Genomic DNA, 19,568 nt, shown 5'->3' on the forward strand with positions numbered 1-19,568 from the left:
GGCTGCTATGCATGCGGGAGGTGTGATTCGGAATGCGTTTAATGCGGTGATAGCTTGCTATCATTTCTCAGCCGGGCCTGGGTTCCCCTTCGAGGCTGAACTCTTGGCGCTTTTGATTATTCTGGAAAGAGCTGCTAGCAATAATTGGTCTAATCTTTGGGTGGAGTCGGACTCGACTTACGTCGTTAACATCTTCAACAATCGTGCTGCTCTTGTGCCGTGGCATTTCCGTGGGCGTTGGCTTGCTGCTATTCAGGGTATCGCCCAGCGTAATATCATTTGTTCTCACATCTTTCGTGAGGGAAATAGAGTTGCTGATTTCACGTCGTCTTCGGTCTCTCAGGAAGGTTTATGGTATCATTCGCTGCCCGAGATTTCACAGCTTGTGCATGAAGACGTTCATTCTACTTTTATGAGAGTGGTGCGCTAATTGTCTGTTGTTGTGCCGTTGGTTTGAGCCGAGGGACTTGGAGGTGATGGTACGGCCGGAGCCTCCGAAGTCCTCTCACCTCCGCTCATCCAACGTTGTCTTTTTGGTTCTTTGTTTTCCGTTCGTTTTGTGGTTTTGACGTTGCTTGTCCCCGGCGTTTGGGGTTTTTTGTTTCTTTCTTTTTTCTAATAAAACTCCTAATTCAGCAAAATATAGTCTCTAAAAAGAAAAAAGAAAGAAGAAAAAAAAAATGGTAAGTACAAGACTGTACAACCAACCATGAATCTCTATCCAATTTCAGTTTCTTTTAGTACTCCCTCCGTCCCATTGATCTTGTCCCGTATTTATTTTTTGTTTGTCCCACCATCTCGTCCCATTTCTATAAATAATCATCCTACTTTATCACTTTATCACTTTCTCTCTCCTACTTTATCACCTTCTCTCTCATTCTCTCTCCTACTTTATCTACACATTTAACACTACAAATACTCTCCTTAATAACCGGGCCGAAACCAAATAGGACAAGTCCAATGGGACGGAGGGAGTACTATTTATCTACTTCCTCTTTACAGCCAAAACCGCTCAAACGTAATGAAGCCGTCACCATCACCCGATGCTTTGAGCTTCCATAGCCAACTCCAAATTCTGTACAACATCTCTCATTGCTGGCCGATCATCCCCTCGGCGATTCAGGCATGCGATGGCTGTTTTAGTAAATATCTCAAAGCATCCGGGATCAATTTGGCCATCAAGATTAGGATCAACTATTTCTTCAAGTTTTCCTTGCTTCAAATATAATTCAACCCTGGACTCCATGGTCACCAAATCTCCTTCTGAGCTCCTACCACATAAAACTTCAAACAACACCACACCGAATGAGTATACATCAGACTTGACTGTCAACCGTGAAGTTAGGCAGAACTCCGGGTCCAGGTAACCAATGGTTCCTCGCAGCCTCGTGGATAAATGGGTGGCATCGGCCGGGAGACAAGCACTCATAAGGAAAATATCAGACACTTTGGCCATCCATTTATTATCCAGGAGGATGTTGGTGGGCTTAACATTGCAGTGGATGATGGGGTACTCAGACCCAGTGTGAAGATACTCTAATCCCATGGCAGCGTCTATACAAATTTGAAGGCGTTGTTTCCATGACAATGAGGAATTTCCTGAGTTGTGGAGATGGTCAAATAAATTGCCTTGAGCCATGTAATCATAGAGTAACATCGCCTCTCCATTTTCATGAATGCAGTATCCAAGTAGATTAACAATGTTTCGGTGGTCCAGTCTGGAAGTCAGAGATATCTCATTTTTGAACTCATTAGGATCAAGCCATAGTAAAGAAAACCTTTTAACTGCAACTGTTTTCCCTGTAGGTAATACAGCCTATATAAAGCAATACTAGAATTAGTATACATGGGGAGAAATTTCTTAGCCATGTTATCTAGTAGTATAAGGGAACATAAAGATGATTTAGCTCTAGATAAATTCACCTTAAACACATAATATCTTTCACTAGCTTCAAAGCCTTCAATCATCTCTGAATCGGAGAACTGATTGGTCGCAGTGGCAATGCTGGTCAGATCAAACTTCGGCAAGTTGATGTATGAAGCACTAATTTCTGCAATATTGGAGTGTTAGCAAAAGTCAGCAGGTGAACGACTGAAACCCCACAATATGACGCAGTGAAATCTATCTTGATAGAATGAATGCATACCTGATATTAAGCTTATTAATTCTTCTCTCTTAGATGAGCTTATTAATTCTTTTCTCTTAGATGGTCTTATCCTGCTCCTAAAGACACCCCATGTCCAGAATCTTAACAGGCTATGTGCTTTTGGTTTCTTTGCATCTCCTCTGTCAGATCGAGAATCACGTATCCTATTGAAAATAGATGTAAATGTCTCCACCTCAGTAGAGGCTTCTCCCGGTTGCTCAACATTTTCGGAGGATATACTGTCTTCATTAGATGGATACACATCATGAGCAACATGATCAAATTTATCTGGCGCATCACATTGTTCTTTGCTCTCTTGCTGCTCCAGTGCAAACTCAAGTTGTACGACAATTTGAGACATTGTTGGCCGATTCTTTGGTTCATCACGCAAGCATCTTTCAGCAACCTCCACAAATGTCTTCAAACTGTTTGGCGAGATTTCCTCCCTTAAATTTGAATCTACAATCCGATCAACTTCTCCTTTATTAATTTTATCGACAGCCCAACTGGACAAAAGTCGCTCCTCCTCCAAAACCAAAACCCTTGAATCTAATGCTTCTCTCCCGCATAGGGCCACAAACAAAACCACCCCAAAGGCATATATGTCACTTTTCCTTGTTAATTTTCCAGTTTTGATATAATACGAATCGAAGTAACCCCTTGTGCCTTTAACCAGTGTGCTAACATGGCTCTGTAACTTGTTTCTATCTTCAGTTTTAGCCAAGCCAAAATCGGACACCTTAGCTATGAAATTTTCATCCAGCAAGATGTTTGAAGCCTTCACATCTCGATGGATGACTCCATGGCCAGTGTGAAGATATTCAAGGCCTCGAGCAGCTCCAATGCAGATACTCAAGCGATGCTTCCAGTTGAGAGAAGAAGAATTACTATCGTTTCTTCCAAGTTTGTAGAGGTGGTCAGCCAGTGTACCACAAGCCATATACTCATAAACAAGAATCATTTCACTCTGCTCACAACAGTATCCAATTAGAGAGAAAACATTGATATGCCGAAGTTCAGAAAGTGTTTCAATTTCAGTCAGAAACTCACGCTCCCCCTGAGTGGCGTCCCATCTTAACCTCTTTACAGCAACAGTTGTTTGTCCGTTATCAATGAGGCCTTTGTAGACATTACCAAATCCACCCCTTCCTATAACAAGTCTGCCATCAAAGTATCCAGTGGCTAATTCGATCTCAGCTAGTGAAAAGCGGCGACAATGTCTTTCAGCCTTGGCTGATGGATTGTGTTCGTCCTCAGTGCTCCTAGCTTCAAAAATTTCTCGCAATGTATGAACAATGATACTCAATGCAGATATTACAGCTATTGCAACGGTTGCACCAGCATGTTTATAACCAAGAAGTGACAGCAAATTCCGGAGTGTGTGGGATTGTAAATTCTGAGGTGGAGGCAGGGGGTTTGGACTAGCTAGACTATCATCAAGATTGCTTAACTTAACTATTTCAAATCCTGCAAGGACTCCAAGTCCATCCGCGAGTTCTTCAAATGACTGCAAGGAAATCAAGATCTCGCGTCTGCCATTTTGTTTGCGCCCTCTCATCACCACCATGTAGTCCCTATACAAGAGAATGTTATCCTGATTCCATCCATTCACCATTTCAGTGTTAGGATAAGCAATCATCTCATTAACGAGGATCTTAAACATCGACCCACTAACGCCTGCAATCTTAAGTCCCACATCCGAGAAATGAAGCCTGATCAAGTACCTGAATCCCACCTCCACCGGCATTTTCCAAGTGTTGTTTTTGACCTTGTCTGCTCTTTGTGTTGCCCACTTGGGAAAAACGCCATTGAAATCTCCAGTGGGCTGATTTAAATCCTGTTTAGTATGTAGCCGATGGACTATCTCAAGTGCAATGCTATCATCAAAGTAGACCATAGAATTCTGACCAAGAACTCGAACCCCAATTTCTCCACTATCAAAGTAGGAAAGACTGGGTGGCATCGATATAATCTCGATGCCATTTATGAAAGCATATGTATGCTGTGATTGACTAATTTCAGGAGAGAAAGTTAAGTTGAGCTGTCGATTTTCTTGAATATTTAAACAGAATTCTTTAGCAAAAGTATTCACACCAAGAGCATCAGCAATAAGGGAAGCACTAAAATTACTGAGCAAGGTAAAAGGGCCAGCTTCAACGGTGAAAAAGTCTCGCAACCCTTTAAACCCTCTGTATGGAGTGGGATTAAAGTGAAGGCGGATGATTTTCTGACCTGCGTTGAGTTGAAATGCATACGAGAATTGTGCGCGGGAGATTCTCGCCGTCTTGTGGAGTGTTGGCCCAATTCTCATTAATTCCCTTAAGCCCAAACCCGAGCCCACCTTCCCTGTAAACTTTCAGCCCAGGCCCATCCCCTTTTATATCCAACCTCTCCTCAGCCAAACCCTAAATTCATTTCCTCCCTTGCGCCGCTGTGATCTCTCTCTCCTATCTGCGCCCTTCCAGTTCCCTCCGCCGCCCGACTCCTCGATATCCCTACCGTCTTCAATTCTCCATCCCCCTTTCCCGATACCTTTCAACCCCTTTTAATCTGGCTATAATTCTTCACAGTAACGGGAAGGTCTTTTGGCAATTTCTTGAGAAGGCTCTGCTACTCCTTCTAAGATTTCTCTCCTGTGTGTGAACGAGGCCTTCCCTTACTGTGAGAGTTGTCACCGGATTCCTGACCACCGGATTCCTGATTGGTGATACTCTGGTTAATTGCGAAGCCATCGGAATTCTTGCCCATAGGATTCCTGCTGTTGGTGGCCGTTCAACTGAGATCTGAGTGCCGATCTGTACTCCATGTTCCCTTGAAGCCTTGATCATTAACGCTGCCGGAAGAAGCCGAGTCTACCGTGGGAAAATTTGAGCCAAAGTGTCCCGAGGACACATTTTCCCACTTCGATCTTTTCTGCTCTTTCTTGTTTTTCAGTCTCCTTTTGTTTTCTCTCTTTGTATCTGTTTACTTGCTGCGTTTCCGGTAATTTACAGGTACACGCAGGTATAAGAAGAAGCTGGAAGTAAAGAGGAAGAATCAGACGAGGAACCTTAGCACTAGAGTGTCGTGTGAAGGCGGCAGGACGGTCGGGAACCAAGAGGTGAACCTCCGGCTAGGCAAAGATACCCAACAGTGGTATCAGAGCCACGAGGACCTAGCCGGGGCACCCTCCGACCGCACCTCCTTCACCCCGCCGCCCGTTGGCTGCGCCGATTCGCTCCCGACGAGCAAGGAAAGGGTAAGTCCAGCTCTTCCCCCCCGGAAGAGTTCGGCTCTGGTAAATTGGCTGTTACCCTGAAACTCCTAGTCATTAGGATTGGTGTTGCCTGCTGCTTTTCTTCTTGCATGTTTTTTGATTGTTCTTGGTATCTTGCGATCCTGCTCTTCTGTGTGCTTCCGCTTGCTGCCTGGTATCTCGATAAACCCCTGGCATTCAACTGCCAAGATAGTTCTCCCTTGTATTTGGTCCAGTTCGTCTGGATTCTCCTTTAAAGGAGTCTCCTCGTGCGAGTATTCTGGAAATCAAGGGAGAAAGGGGGCTATCTAGATAGGCTGTATGTGCTTTGGTTCCTTACTGTTTCCGCTGTTGTTTTGCTCTCTCTGGTGTTTCTGCTTTGTTCTGTAAAAACTCTCGTGGATTGAGAGTTTTACCCTTCTCTGGACTCAGATAGTCCTCTTGGAACTTCTTGGAGGGACCAGTGTGAAACCTTGCTCCACAGATCAATCTGTGCTGAGATCTGGGCTCTTCCCTGCTCCTGAACTCCAGAGGTTTCCTTCCTTGAGGTCCTTGTGACCTTTGTTGTGGTGCTACCTGCTCTGTGGTCTGACTGACCTGTTACTCTGTGTCTAGTTGGTGTGTTCAGCCCTGTTTGCATCTGCATTCATCATGAACAACATGCATTTGGTGTCATTCAATGGCAGAGATGATTTTCAAGATTGGAAAACCAAAATAGAATGCATATTGGTCAAAGAGAAGGTTAAAAAGGCTTTGTTGACTAAAATTGACAAATCTGTGACTGATGAAAAACTGCATGACATGAATGATAATGCTCGGGCCACTATCTTGTTAAATCTGAGCAGTTCTGTGGTTAGGAAAGTGTCTCATCACTTATGTGCTAAGGATTTATGGGATGATTTGAACCCCATTTACTCCACTTCCTCTGAAGAGTCTGCATGGTCTTTACAAAACCAATTTATGAATTTTCAAATGGATCCTTCAAAGGATGTTGATTCAAACCTTGATGATTTTCATAAACTTTTGCATGATTTGAAAATTGCTGGTGATGACAGTATTGAGAAGTATGCCCCTCAGATTCTGTTAGGTTCTATTCCTGAGTCCTTTTCTGAAGTAAAATCTGCTTTAAAATATGGTGGGTCTAAGGTTTCTTGTGAAATGATTATAAATGGTCTTAAGACCAAAGAAATTGAACTTAAACTGCAAAAACCCAAGTCTCTTCAGGGTGAGGCTATGTATGTGAATAAGGATAATCAAAGAAACCCTCATCATCATTTTTCTAAGGGGAAGAAGTCAGATCATCATAAAAATACTGCTCCAAATGAACAGAGGAAAGACAATAGGTTTGATCATAATCAGAATCAAAATAAGAATCAAAATCCTGATCAGAAACCTAGGAAAGTGTGTTGGAATTGTGGAAAACCAGGGCATTTCATAAATAGGTGCAAGTTGCCTAAAAAGAATAAGAACTTTGTTCCTAATGAGCCTAAACAGCATGCAAACAATGTGTTTGAAGAAGATGGTGTTTATATGGTCCATGACTATGATTTTCAGTACATTAATTACTCAAATGATGTGTCTAAATCTGTAAGTTCAAATGAGTGGCTGATTGACTCTGGTTGTACCTTCCATGTGACTCCTTTTGAGCACATGTTTCAAAACCTTCAGTTGGTCAAGTCTGGGCATGTTTCTTTGGCTGATGGTCAGAGTTGTGATATCTTGGGTAAAGGTGATGTCTGTCTAAAATTTGAAAATGGGAGTCTCCTTACTTTGAATGATGTTAGATTTGTACCAAACTTGAAATTCAGCCTGCTTTTAGTGTCTAAAATTGCTGATAAAATGCTGAATGGTTCTGTGAACTACTTGAGATTCCAATTTGAAAAGAACTCTATGCTTTACTTCACTGCTCCAAGAAAGGGAGACTTGTATGCTGTAAGTGCTGAGTCAGTTCCTTTACCTGTTGCTAATGTGGTCCATGAGGACAAATCTGCACTCTGGCATGCTAGATTAGGGCATATGAGTAACAAAGGCATGGAAATTCTGAAAAAGACTGGTGTGTTTGGTAATGATAAAGTTTCTGAGCTTCCTTTCTGTGAACCATGTGTGATGGGAAAACACCATAAGTCTGCTTTTCCTGTGTCTGTTCCTTATCCTAGGAAGCATGTTAGCACTGAGATTCTTGAATACCTGCATGCTGATGTCTGGGGTCCTGCTAAAGTGCCCACTCATGGTGGAAACTTGTATTTCTTATCTGTCATTGATGATTTTTCAAGAAAAACTTGGGTCTTTTTAATGAAAAACAAATCTGATGTGTTTGAAAAATTGTCAACGTGGGCTACTCAGATTCAAAATCAAACTGGAAAAAGGATTAAATGCATTAGGACAGATAATGGTCTTGAATTCTGTAATCATGCTATGGATAACTGGTGCATTGAGTCTGGTATCATGAGGCATAAGTCTGTTCCCTACACTCCACAGCAAAATGGAGTGGTTGAAAGGATGAATAGAACTCTCCTTGAGAGAGTTAGGAGCATGCTTGTTGCATCTGGTTTGTCTAAACATTTTTGGGGTGAGGCCCTCATGACTGCAGTATATTTGATTAACAGATCCCCTGCTGTTCCCTTACTTGGCAAACTACCTGAATCTGTGTTTTATAATAAACCTATCTGTTTAAAACATTTGAGAGTTTTTGGGTGTGCTGCATATGTTCATCAAAATGTTGGAAAACTAGAACCTAGAGCTAGGAAATGCATATTCCTTGGTTATCCTGAAGGGGTAAAAGGCTATAGGCTGTGGGATAGGTCAGTTCCTGGATTCAAAACTTGTGTGAGCAGAGATGTGTCCTTCAATGAGTTTAACTTTCCTTGTCTACTTGAATCCTCACACTCTGCTACTCCAAGTGAGGTGGAGAAAATGCATGACTATGACTACAACAGATATGAGTTTATGTTTACCCCACCCATGGATCCTTCTGAGGTGGACCCTCTGCCCAATGATCCTCATACTGAACATGCTGAAACTGACCCCACTCCCAACCCTGAACTCAACATTGATCCCACCAACCCTGCACCTCCTGATAATAACCCCTTGAATGACTATCAACTTGCTAGGGACAGGGAAATGAGGAATATCAGACCTCCTGCTAGGTTTGATGATTATAACTTGTCATTGTATGCTTTCAATGTGTTCAACAATGTGGATTACTAACCCTGCACTTATTCTGATGCTGTTAATTCTGCTGATTCTGATAAGTGGTTGACTGCTATGAATTCTGAAATGAAATCTCTGCATGATAATGAAACTTGGATTTTAGTCAAGAAACCTGAGGACTGTTCTGTTGTTGAGTGTAAATGGTTATTTAAAGTCAAGCATGAAACTGATAACATTAGATACAAGGCTAGACTTGTAGCTAAAGGCTTTACACAAAAAGAAGGCATTGATTATAATGAAATATTTGCTCCTGTTGTGAAGTTCACCACTGTGCGCATTATGCTTGCCTTATGTGCTCATTTTAACTGGGAACTAAAGCAAATGGATGTTACCACTGCCTTCCTCCATGGTGACCTTGAAAATGATATTTATATGAAACAGCCTGAGGGTTTTGTGAGTAAGGAGTTTCCTGATCATGTGTGCTTACTGAAAAAATCCCTATATGGTCTTAAACAGTCTCCAAGGCAATGGAATTTCAAATTTGACAAATGCATGCAGAACTTGAACTTTTCTAGAAGTCAATTTGATCATTGCTTGTACTACTCAAATTCTGAACCTCCTGTGTTTCTGTTATTATATGTGGATGACATGCTTTTACTTGGCCCTTGTCTGCAAACCATTGAAAATGTGCAGAAAAAATTGTGTGAAAACTTTGACATGAAAAATCTTGGTGATGCCAAGAAGATTTTGGGCATGAGCATAGAAAGAGATAGGGAGAAATCCACCTTGCTGTTGCATCAAAGTGATTATGTGAAACAAGTTCTACTGAAATTCAATATGGAAAATAGCAGATCTGTAACTGTGCCTCTTGGTTCTCATTTTGAATTAAGTAAAAAGCAATGTCCTAAAACTGATCTTGAACTTGAAGAAATGAGAAACATTCCATATGCTAATGCTATAGGCTCTGTCATGTACTTGATGATTAGTACTAGGCCAGATATTGCTTATGCTGTTTCTTGTTTAAGTAGATATATGGCAAATCCTGGTGTTTCTCATTGGGAAGCTTTGAAATGGTTGCTTAGATATTTGAAGTCTACTATGCATCATGGTCTGAATTTTTCTAAAGCTCAAGATGGTATTAAATGTGTTGGATATGTGGATTCTAACTATGCAAATGATAGGGATAGTAGGAAGTCATCTACTTCTTATGTGTTCACTTTATGTAATGCTTGCATTAGTTGGAAATCTCAATTGCAAAACATTGTTGCCTTGTCTACTACTGAATCTGAGTATATTGCTGCAACTGAGGCTGTGAAAGAAGCTCTTTGGCTTGATGGTTTGCTGTCTGAAATTAGATACATTGATGATAAACCCATTGTTTTCTCTGATAGTCAATCTGCCATTCAACTATGCAAAAACCCTGTGTTCCATGATAGAACTAAGCATATTGATGTTAAATATCACTTCATTAGGGATGTGGTTGAAAAAGGAAATGTTTTGCTTGATAAAATCCCTTCTGAATTCAATCCAGCAGATATGGGCACCAAGTGTCTTCCAGTTGCAAAGCTGGAATCTTGCTTGGAAACCTTGAATATAGGTCCCGGTTAATCCCTTTGTGTCTTTGTGTGGCAAGTTCAGCCTCTGTGGCTGCTTGTCTCTTCTGTGTTTTTTTTTGTTTTTCTTCCTTTTGCATGTTTTGTGTTGTCCTTATTATGCCTATTGTGTTCTGTGTGCCTGCTTTGGTCCTGTTTTTTTGTCTTCTGTTTATGTTTCTCTTTGCTCTGTTTGTGTGTACCTGCCTTGTTCTGCTTTGTTTTCTTTTGTTGTCTGCTCTGTGTGTTTGTGTGTGTTTTGTGGTGTCTGTGTGCCTTCAATGATAACCCTTTGGGTTTGAGAAATGGTGATTTCCCTTTGGGTTGGTCTCTGTTGTTGAGATTGAGTTAAATATGCATAATATTTTTCTCACCCTCTATTGTCTTGTCTTTGTGATAGGATGATAGTAAAAATGGCTGTGATGATAAAGCTCGAATCAAAGGCTGGCTCTTCCCTGGTGACTTAATGATCATTGTGCCAAAGGTGGAATGTGGAGTGTTGGCCCAATTCTCATTAATTCCCTTAAGCCCAAACCCGAGCCCACCTTCCCTTTAAACTTTCAGCCCAGGTGGCACACACCCGTCGTGCGGTGCGGACAAAATACCTGTGTATGCCCAGTACAGACATTCCTTGATCTTCTGGTCCACCTCCACCTCGGCTTCTAAGGTGCTTTCTCTGAGGGAGTAGAGCTCCATGATAGCTTCCTTCATTTCATCGTCCTCCATATGCTCGGCATCCCGATCCGTTAGACCATACTGAATCACCTTCTCTGTGGTATCCCTGGAACCGAAAGTAATTCCTTGTTCTTGCACCAGGGGTTCAAATACATCGACCATGTCCACCGTCTCCATTGCTTGTTTCCTCTTCATGGTCTCATAGATATTGAATTCCACTTGAACTCCGTCGAACTCACATGTCAATATTCCGGTTTTCATATCGATTTTGGTTCCGGCAGTCATCATGAACGGCCTTCCCAATAGTATGGCATTCTCTCCAGTTTCAGGTCCGGTATCTAGAACATAGAAGTCTGCTGGGAAAATCAATTCTCCAACCTTGATCAGTACGTCCTCCACTACTCCTTCAGGGTAAGCGTTGGACCTGTCAGCCAACTGTATGACCACACGAGTGTTCCTCATCTTGCCAACATTCAATCTCTTGTACACAGCCAATGGCATCACATTAATGGAGGCCCCTAGATCCATCATTGCCTTGTCCATGTTGGTTCCTCCTATGTTGCATGGAATGGTAAACATCCCTGGATCATTTCGCTTAGTGGGAAGCTTCCGTTGGATCACCGCCGAGACACTTTCTCCCATCACGTAGCGGACCTCTTCCTCCATTTTGACTTTTCTTGAACAAAGGTCTTTCAAGAATTTAGCATATTTAGGAATTTGCCTGATGGCATCGAGTAAAGGTACGCTCAACTCAACCTTTTGAAACATCTTCATCATTTCACTTGCTTCTTTCTCTCTAGCTTTCTGTTTCAGGCGTCCTGGGTAAGGTGCTTCGGTTGGGTTGCTACCTCCAACTTGTTCATCAGTTGGACCCTTTCCGTTCTTATTCCAGCCTCCTCGAAGCAATTCAGCCTCCGCTAATAATTCTTCCTCCTTTTCTTCCCCCTCAGGAAATTCGGTTAACACCACTTGGGCATGCTCTCTGGGGTTGATTCCCATGGCTAGAAGTTTACCAGCGTTCTCCTCTAGTTTGGCCACTGCCTTAGTCAAATGACTAATTTGCTGGTTAGTTTGGTTCATGCCGGCTCGAATTTCATTGCGAAACTTCTCGCTCTCCTTAGCCATGCTTTCAATTGCTTCCTCCCAAGGTGCTATCCGATGTGGGGGTTGGTAAGAAGGTTGTTGCTGATTCTGGTTGTGGTGTTGAGGTGGTCCTAACTGGTACTGTTGTTGATGCTGGTTCTGATTATACTGAGGACGTTGCATTGGTACGCCCATATTGTTCTGCTGCTGGGGCTGACCATCTTGCTTCCACCGAAAGTTGGGGTGATCCCTCCACCCAGGATTGTAAGTATTTGCATAAGGATCGTACTTTCGTGGATTCCCATCATGTCCTCCGATGGCATTGACATCAACAATATCTTCACCAAAATTTGGACAATTTTCAGATTGGTGTCCAGTGGCATCGCAAAGGCCACACTGGCGAATCTTCTTCGGTATAGTCAAACCCGACAGAAGTTCCTTGAGTTCATTCATGCTCTTCTCCATCGTTTTCTCCAAATTAGACATCTCCCCTTTTTCTTCAGCTTTCCTTGGCTTCATCACGCGATTCCTCTGCCATGGTGCCCAACAGTTGGAAGACTTCCAACGGGGTTTTGCTCATCAATGACCCATTACAAGCTGCTAGTACCAGACTGCGATCATTCCTCCGCATGCCCTTTACAAAACTCTCCACCTGATCTTTTGGAGAGATCTGGTGATGGGGGCAATTGCTTAACATTCTCTTGAATCTCGTCCAGTATTCGTAGAAGGATTCTAGCCCATCTTGCCTGATGCTGCGGATATCCCATCGCATCCGCTCCACTCGTGCTGCTGGGAAGAATTCTTCCAAGAAGGCCTGTTGCAGTTGTGCCCATGTAGTGACACTCCCCTCTGGTAGGTCATACAGCCATCTTCTTGCATTGTCCACCAAGGTAAAAGGGAAAAGTATTAACTTGACATACTCTTGCTGCTCGTCATTTGATTGGTGCATGATTGTCATCTCAAAATCTTGGAGATGAGTATGAGGATCATCTCCTTGATATCCATTGAACTTCGGTAAGATCTGAAGCAATGATGGCTTCATGTCATACCGACGAGGTGCGAACGGATTGGCGGGTAAAGTGATTCCGTTCGGCCTCAAGTTGAGGTTAGTTGGATATGCCAACTGTCTGAGGGTCTGCTCCGGTACGGCTTCTGCATGCTCTGCGTCTTCTGCCATAGCTTCGCGTCTCGCTATCCGTGCTCCTGCGCGTAGTCGTCTTTCGGTGCGATCAATATCAGGGTCAAACACCAATGCTCTCACAGCTCTACGAGTTCCACGCATACACCAGTAGCGGAAAATGGAATGAGGAGAGAACAAAATTGCTGCGCGTCACTCCCCGGCAACGGCGCCAATTTTGGCACACACCCGTCGTGCGGTGCGGACAAAATACCTGTGTATGCCCAGTACAGACATTACACGCTCCTACTGCTCACAACAAGAACTCAGTCTTAGTGGTAAGTGTAGGGTCGAATCCCACAGGGAGTGAGGAACCACTTTGTTCTCCTACGACAAACTGAGGTGTCACAATTCTCAATCTGTATACGCTGCACAAGAAATAGACAAGATCAATAATAACAAAGGGGTGAGGTTATTCGGTTAGGTCATAACTGTTGTTAACATTCGTTTCGGTCATAGGCACACTGATGATCCGTTTATGATCCATGCAAACCCAAGGCGTGGCCCAAAGACATCGGGGCGTTTAAAGGGATTACACTTCACATATAGGATGGTTGATCTCATTGTGGTCACTTGGTCCAAAGGTCACACAATCCCCGGTCACAAGGCAGTGCTTCACTCCTCCTTAGATAGTAGTCATACCCGTTACTCACCAAGTATGACCCTCATCAACCTTCTCTCCCGAGGTCCCCAACTCCGCACTAGAGTGACACATGCCTCCTGGACTCAACTATTTCCGGCCTTGTCGACCGACCAGTCATAGACATGCTACGGCGCCGAGATTGCTTTCCTCGTTTGATAACCATGGCTTTATGCCTCGTCACAGTTGATGGATATTTTCTAGAGAAGCCCAAGACTGAGGAAGGACAGTGTATCCCATCAATCCTTTCCCCACCTTTCGGATCTACAACGCCTTTTGTTGACGTTGCTCAGCTACTCGGTCTCTGGTATACCGGTTGTTATTCCTTGGTACACCCTGGCCTTTGCTTGACACGGACAGCGTTTTACCGAACGAGGGTCTCCCGTTAGGCCTCTACTGCCCATGATATCGAACAGATCCTTCCGGAACCACGAAATTCAACCGAAAGAGCAAGTGCCTCACGAATGTTTAAATGTTAACAACAATTATTTCCACCCCTAAAACCTCACCTAAAGGATTACTCACACATAATAAAATTCATAGATGCAAAAAAGAATTAAACTCATGATTGAGCGAAATGAAATACTGAAATAGATAAAATAATACCTAGGCTTCAAGCCTTCGAACTTGTCCAAAAGTAACAACACGACGGAATTAAAGTACGGAAATGTAAAGTGTTTTGGATGCCACACGCGGCGAATAAAAGCAATAACTGAGGAAAAGTAAAATGTTCGGGGTGCCAAGAAGTTGTGCATGCTGCACACTGTTCTTCTTTTATACTGCCGGATGGTAGAGACCTAACCCTAGCTGCGCCGGTTCCAAATCTTCGCCGGGATCTTCTTTCCTTAATTAGCTCGATCTTTGATTGATCCTGATTGAAGATGGCGTCCAGCTGCAAGCTTAGTCAACCTTTCCCATCCCTTCGGTCCTTCTAGTCTCTTCCACTTGCTTCGAGATTTCCAAGATTGACCTTCCTTTTATGGCTCTGGCTGTCTGCTTCCTCTGGTAACGATCAGACTGACTGCTCTTATCGGTGTGGCTCATACCAGATGGTTACTCCAGGTTCCCATGCTCCAAGTTGAATTGGAGAGGTACTTGTTGGCCGAAGCTCCATGCTGGCAAACATGATTTGGCAATCTGGGCTCGGTAATGCCCATTCTGACCGCATTTCTTCCGTTTCAGCTCTACTGATCTTCTTTCCTCCACAACGTTGTTTTCCCCCTGGACAGACCTGAACTGACACAAATAAAGGAAAAAAGAGGGCCAAATGGCCCAAAAGTCGAAGACGCATCACACCTACACACTTAAAGCATACTTGCCCTCAAGTATGTAGGTGGATTCACAGAAGACACGGACGAAAAGGGGTGAAAGAAAAGAAATAAAACTAAGAGACACGAAACCTTGCATAAATTTCAGGGTCAGATCATACCAACATGCATCATTCAGTTCAGTCAAACCACAAACCAGAGTAATGATTATGCATAAAGTGTGATGGTAGTCTCTCTTCTCGCTCAAGCACCGGGCTAAGTGTTTACACTCATAATTTGCTGTGCTAGTTCCTCTAAGAATTTGATCGAAGACTACAAGTTAAGCACACTAGTATGACTCATCAAAGGGTCTTTGTTGGGTTGCAATGGGGCATACGGAGCTAAGGTGAGGTGTATATGGTTTAGTGGTTAATTTCAGTATCACCCTTACTCAGTATACATATTTAGTACAGCTATAACCAACCCTTAATTTCCCCGCCTTCAATGGGGTTCATTTCCCTTTTGATTCTTCTTATGGGCAATCATTTTAATTCACAAATTTCTCTTTTGTGCCCAGATTTCTCTTCTTTCTTATAATTCCCTGTTCACCATTTCATTCACTTCATAGATTCTTTCTCCTAGATATAGCATCAACATGGCTCAAGAAAGAATGAATTAGGCTCAAGTTGGCATACAAGGGATTATTTTCATTGCATATCAAAGAATAATCTGGGGTCCTAAGTCAAAGAATCGTGCCCAAATCATACAAGTCTTGTACTAGCAAAATTGAGTCCTCAAACAAAGTCAAGATTTCCTAGCCACAGCAAATTCTCACCACAAGCATGCATTTTTCAATTTGGCCCTGATCTCACCGGTGGGGTGTTTTCAGTATCCTCACAACTACCATCATGCATTTCATACTCAATCCACCAATCATGCCCAAACAGAAATCAGCATGCACAATCTTTCACCATCAAACAATGCAAGTAGACTCGACTCTAACACAGACAAAACAGACGCTAGAACAAGAAAAAAAAGCAAAAGATAAAATAAAACCTAACCTAAAAGTTCAGGGGAAAGTACTTAGTCATTTTGGTCGGAGGATCTCGCCTCCACAGCCATCATTTCTTTGATTTCCTTAAAGCAAGCTTCCATCGCTTTGAATCCTTCCTCCACAGTGTCCCTCAGTGTGGCCACTTCTCCTCCCAGCATCACCAGCTCGTCCTTGATTTCTTTCAGTTCGTCCGTCAGTTTGATAATCTCGCCACTGATTGGGCGAGAAGTTCCCTGTTCCCTTGCAACCTTCGGTTCAGGTCGAACTGAGCTGCCTTCTGGTTGGACCAAACGGTAGCTTCCTCCTTCATCCATCTCAACAATCCGCCACCGCACCAGCCTCCCGATATCGAAGAGTCAGGTTTCTGCCACAGCTGCCTCATCTGGGGCTTTCTCGTCGAAACCAGCAAGCTTCTTCGCCAAGAGGGTCACCAGTGGGCATAGGGAGAGATACTTGTTGGTATGGGTTACCCCATACTGAAACTGCAGTGCAGCGGCGAACCCAAAGTTCACCCTCTTTCTCTCCACCATGCACCAAAGCACAAAGAGCTCTTGCTGCGTGACGACGTTGGATCCCTCAATCCGGCCATAGATGTTATAGGCTAACCAACGATGGCAAATCTGCAAGGCTGGGTCGCGGAGTTCGTTGGATTTGCTAATATTCTTCACATACCTGGTCCCTGTTGAGAGTTGGGACCAGTACTGGTCAATCTGACTGCGCCACTCTGGTGGGGCCATGGTCTCGGCTTGCCTGTACTCATCATCATACACCTCCTTGTCCTCGATTACCCCCAGGTGGATGTTCAAGTCGTTGATGGACAGAGGGAACATCTTCCTCCGCAATTGGAAGCGGAGGGTACCTGGTGTTTCAATCGAGTAATTTCCCTTTGGCTTGAATTCCACCGTGCTCATGAACTCCTCCGACAAGTTCTTGAATGCCAACACATTCCACTTCAGAATCTTTCCCCAAACAATGTTCTTGAAATATCCCTCAACACGCTCTTTTATTCCGAAATTCTCCAACACTTCAATCACCAGAAAATACCAAGGGGTGATCTCCCGGCTTTTTAAGACGACATACCTCTCACTGTCTCTCGGTATGACCGTTTCCATAGTGCTGGGTCGCATTACTCCCTTGCGCTTGATGCCCTTGGGTTTTGAGGTGAGTGTGCTCGTCACCGGCTTAGCAGGGGCGATCACATCCTCTGAGTTGGAGCTTTCAACCGTCTCGGTTCTCTCTGGATCTACTTCCATTGGCTCTTCCATCTCCTTGGCCTTCCCTTTTTCGACTGCAGTGGGTTTCCGTGGCTTCTTGCTCTGTGCAGCTCTGGTTCGGGTCTTACTGCCTGCCTGCGTCGGTTTGGCCTTGACTGGTAGTGGGGGTTTTGCAACATCTAGCTTTCTCTTTACTCCAGGTCTCTTGCTCTGGGGTGTTGGGATTTCCACTTCCTTCTCTTGAATTGCCTCAACTTTCTCTGCTTCATCAGCCTCCTCCTCATCCACCTTCTCTTCTTCGCTCTTCTCCTCCTCCGCTTCTTCTTGTTCTTTCTCTTCCGTATCCTCGGAAGCTGTCCTTCCTTCCTGCATGGAGGTTTCCGGGATTTGTGGTTGCGGTTGAGTTTGAACAGGTGGTGGCGCGACAGCTGATCGCGCCGGAGTTGCTTTGCTCTCCTGTCCTTTCTTTGATTTCTTCACAAGAGGGGTGAGCTCGGGCTCTCCTTCTCCCGGTTGAGTTGACTCAGCGGCTGTTTTTGCTACTTCTTGCTCCTCTTGTTGAAGGACTTCGGCACGCCCTCTGTCTTCGGGCTGGATTTTCAGCAAAGGATCTTCAGTGATTTTGGTGGAGGTTTCCTCCGAAGCGCTTCGCCTTGTGGTGCGCTTTGGAGGTGGAAGTTTTGTGCTTTTCTTCTTTGGTGGTTGGGTGTTTCCGGAGCCTGCTCCTTTGGTCTTCGCCATTGTGATTTGCAGAGCTCAAGAAGATTTAGGATTTGTGCGGAAGTTTTGGATTTTGTGGAATTTTCAGAGGCGAGGTTGGTCTTTAAGAAGGGTGATCGGTAATTATAGAAATTTAGGGTTTGGGGTGAGTGGTGATCGTGGTGTAGCGGTTATCGGAGGTTAGGGTTTGTGGGGAAGAAAATCGTGGGTTGAGGCCTTGAAGAAGGTAAGTGTGATGGTTATGGCAGAAAAAGTATTTTTAAGGAAATAAAAATCATGGCCAAAATTTGAAATTCAAAATTTCTGCGGAAACCGAAGGGTTGCAGTCACATCGCCGCCTGCCCCTGACACGCTTGCGTCATTTCCCTGCGTAAGCCCTCTCCCAGACCGTTCCAAACCCTAGCTCTCCACCTACACACTTTGCAACGCAAAGTGGGCTCGGATCAACCTCTGAGCCTCTTTCCCATTATCTCGGCCCGACTTCCCTGCAAGTTAGTGCATCCAAACACAAAACCAAACAACTTAAAGGAAAAGAAAAGAAAAGAAAATTCGGTATAGACCATACCGAAGTAACCACGCTGGGTTGCCTCCCAGCAAGCGCTCTTGTTTCCCGTCTTGAGCTCGACCTTCCTTCATTCTTCACTCGTACTCAGGGTCGAGAAGGTGACATTCCTCCTTCTCCTTTTCTACTTTAGCAAGCTCGTGATAGGGCTTAAGGCGGTGCCCATTCACCACGAACGTATCACCTCCATTGTGATCATATACTTCAATGCTTCCGTTTGGAAAGATTTCTTTGATCACGAATGGTCCTGACCATTTTGAGCGGAGTTTTCCAGCCATCATCTTGAAGCGTGAGTTGAAGAGTAGGACTTTCTGCCCTACTAAGAATTCCTTCTTCCTGATCTTGGCATCATGGATCCTTCTGGTTCGCTCCTTATAGAGCACCGCATTGTCATAAGCCTCCAACCGAAGTTCCTCCAACTCACTCAGTTGCAGTTTCCTTGTTTCTCCAGCTAGGGTCATACTGAGGTTGATTTGCTTGATTGCCCAGTACGCCTTGTGTTCAATTTCCACGGGTAAGTGACATCTTTTGCCATAAAGTAGGCGAAACGGGGACATTCCAATGGGTGTCTTGAAAGCAGTCCTGTATGCCCATAACGCATCACCTAGATGGTCACTCCAGTCCTTACGGTTGGGGTGCACCACCTTTTCCAGGATACTCTTTATCTCCCTGTTGGAAATCTCGGCCTGGCCATTTGCTTGGGGGTGATATGCAGTGGTGACCTTGTGTGTCACCCCCATTTTCTTGGTTAGCGCTCTGATAATGGCATTGCAGAAATGCGACCCTTGGTCACTGATTAAAATTTTGGGTATACCATATCTCCCGAACACTTGCTCCTTCAGGAAACCTGCCACGGTATGAGTGATGCGTCTTCGACTTTTGGGCCATTTGGCCCTCTTTTTCTCTTTATTTGTGTCAGTTCAGGTCTGTCCAGGGGGAAAACAAAGTTGTGGAGGAAGGAAGATCAGTAGAGCGGAAACGGAAGAAATGCGGTCAGAATGGGCATTACCGAGCCCAGATTGCCAAATCATGTTTGCCAGCATGGAGCTTCGGCCAACAAGTACCTCTCCAA

General features: G+C 44.1%; 1 protein-coding gene across 1 annotated transcript; it reads right to left on the minus strand.

The window, feature by feature from the left end:
• Window positions 1–980: 980 nt before the first annotated feature.
• On the minus strand, window positions 981–4,458 carry LOC130990982 (receptor-like protein kinase FERONIA). The gene is made up of 3 exons (XM_057915190.1): window positions 2,148–4,458; window positions 1,924–2,051; window positions 981–1,816 (listed from the first exon to the last, which is right to left on the minus strand). The coding sequence occupies exons 1-3, from the start codon at window positions 4,456–4,458 to the stop codon at window positions 1,037–1,039; spliced, it is 3,219 nt and encodes a 1,072-aa protein (XP_057771173.1). The 3' UTR covers window positions 981–1,036.
• Between the last annotated feature and the right edge of the window lie 15,110 nt (window positions 4,459–19,568).

This window comes from Salvia miltiorrhiza, chromosome 6 (assembly GCF_028751815.1).
Source record: "Salvia miltiorrhiza cultivar Shanhuang (shh) chromosome 6, IMPLAD_Smil_shh, whole genome shotgun sequence".
NCBI classification, from domain to species: Eukaryota; Viridiplantae; Streptophyta; class Magnoliopsida; order Lamiales; family Lamiaceae; genus Salvia; species Salvia miltiorrhiza.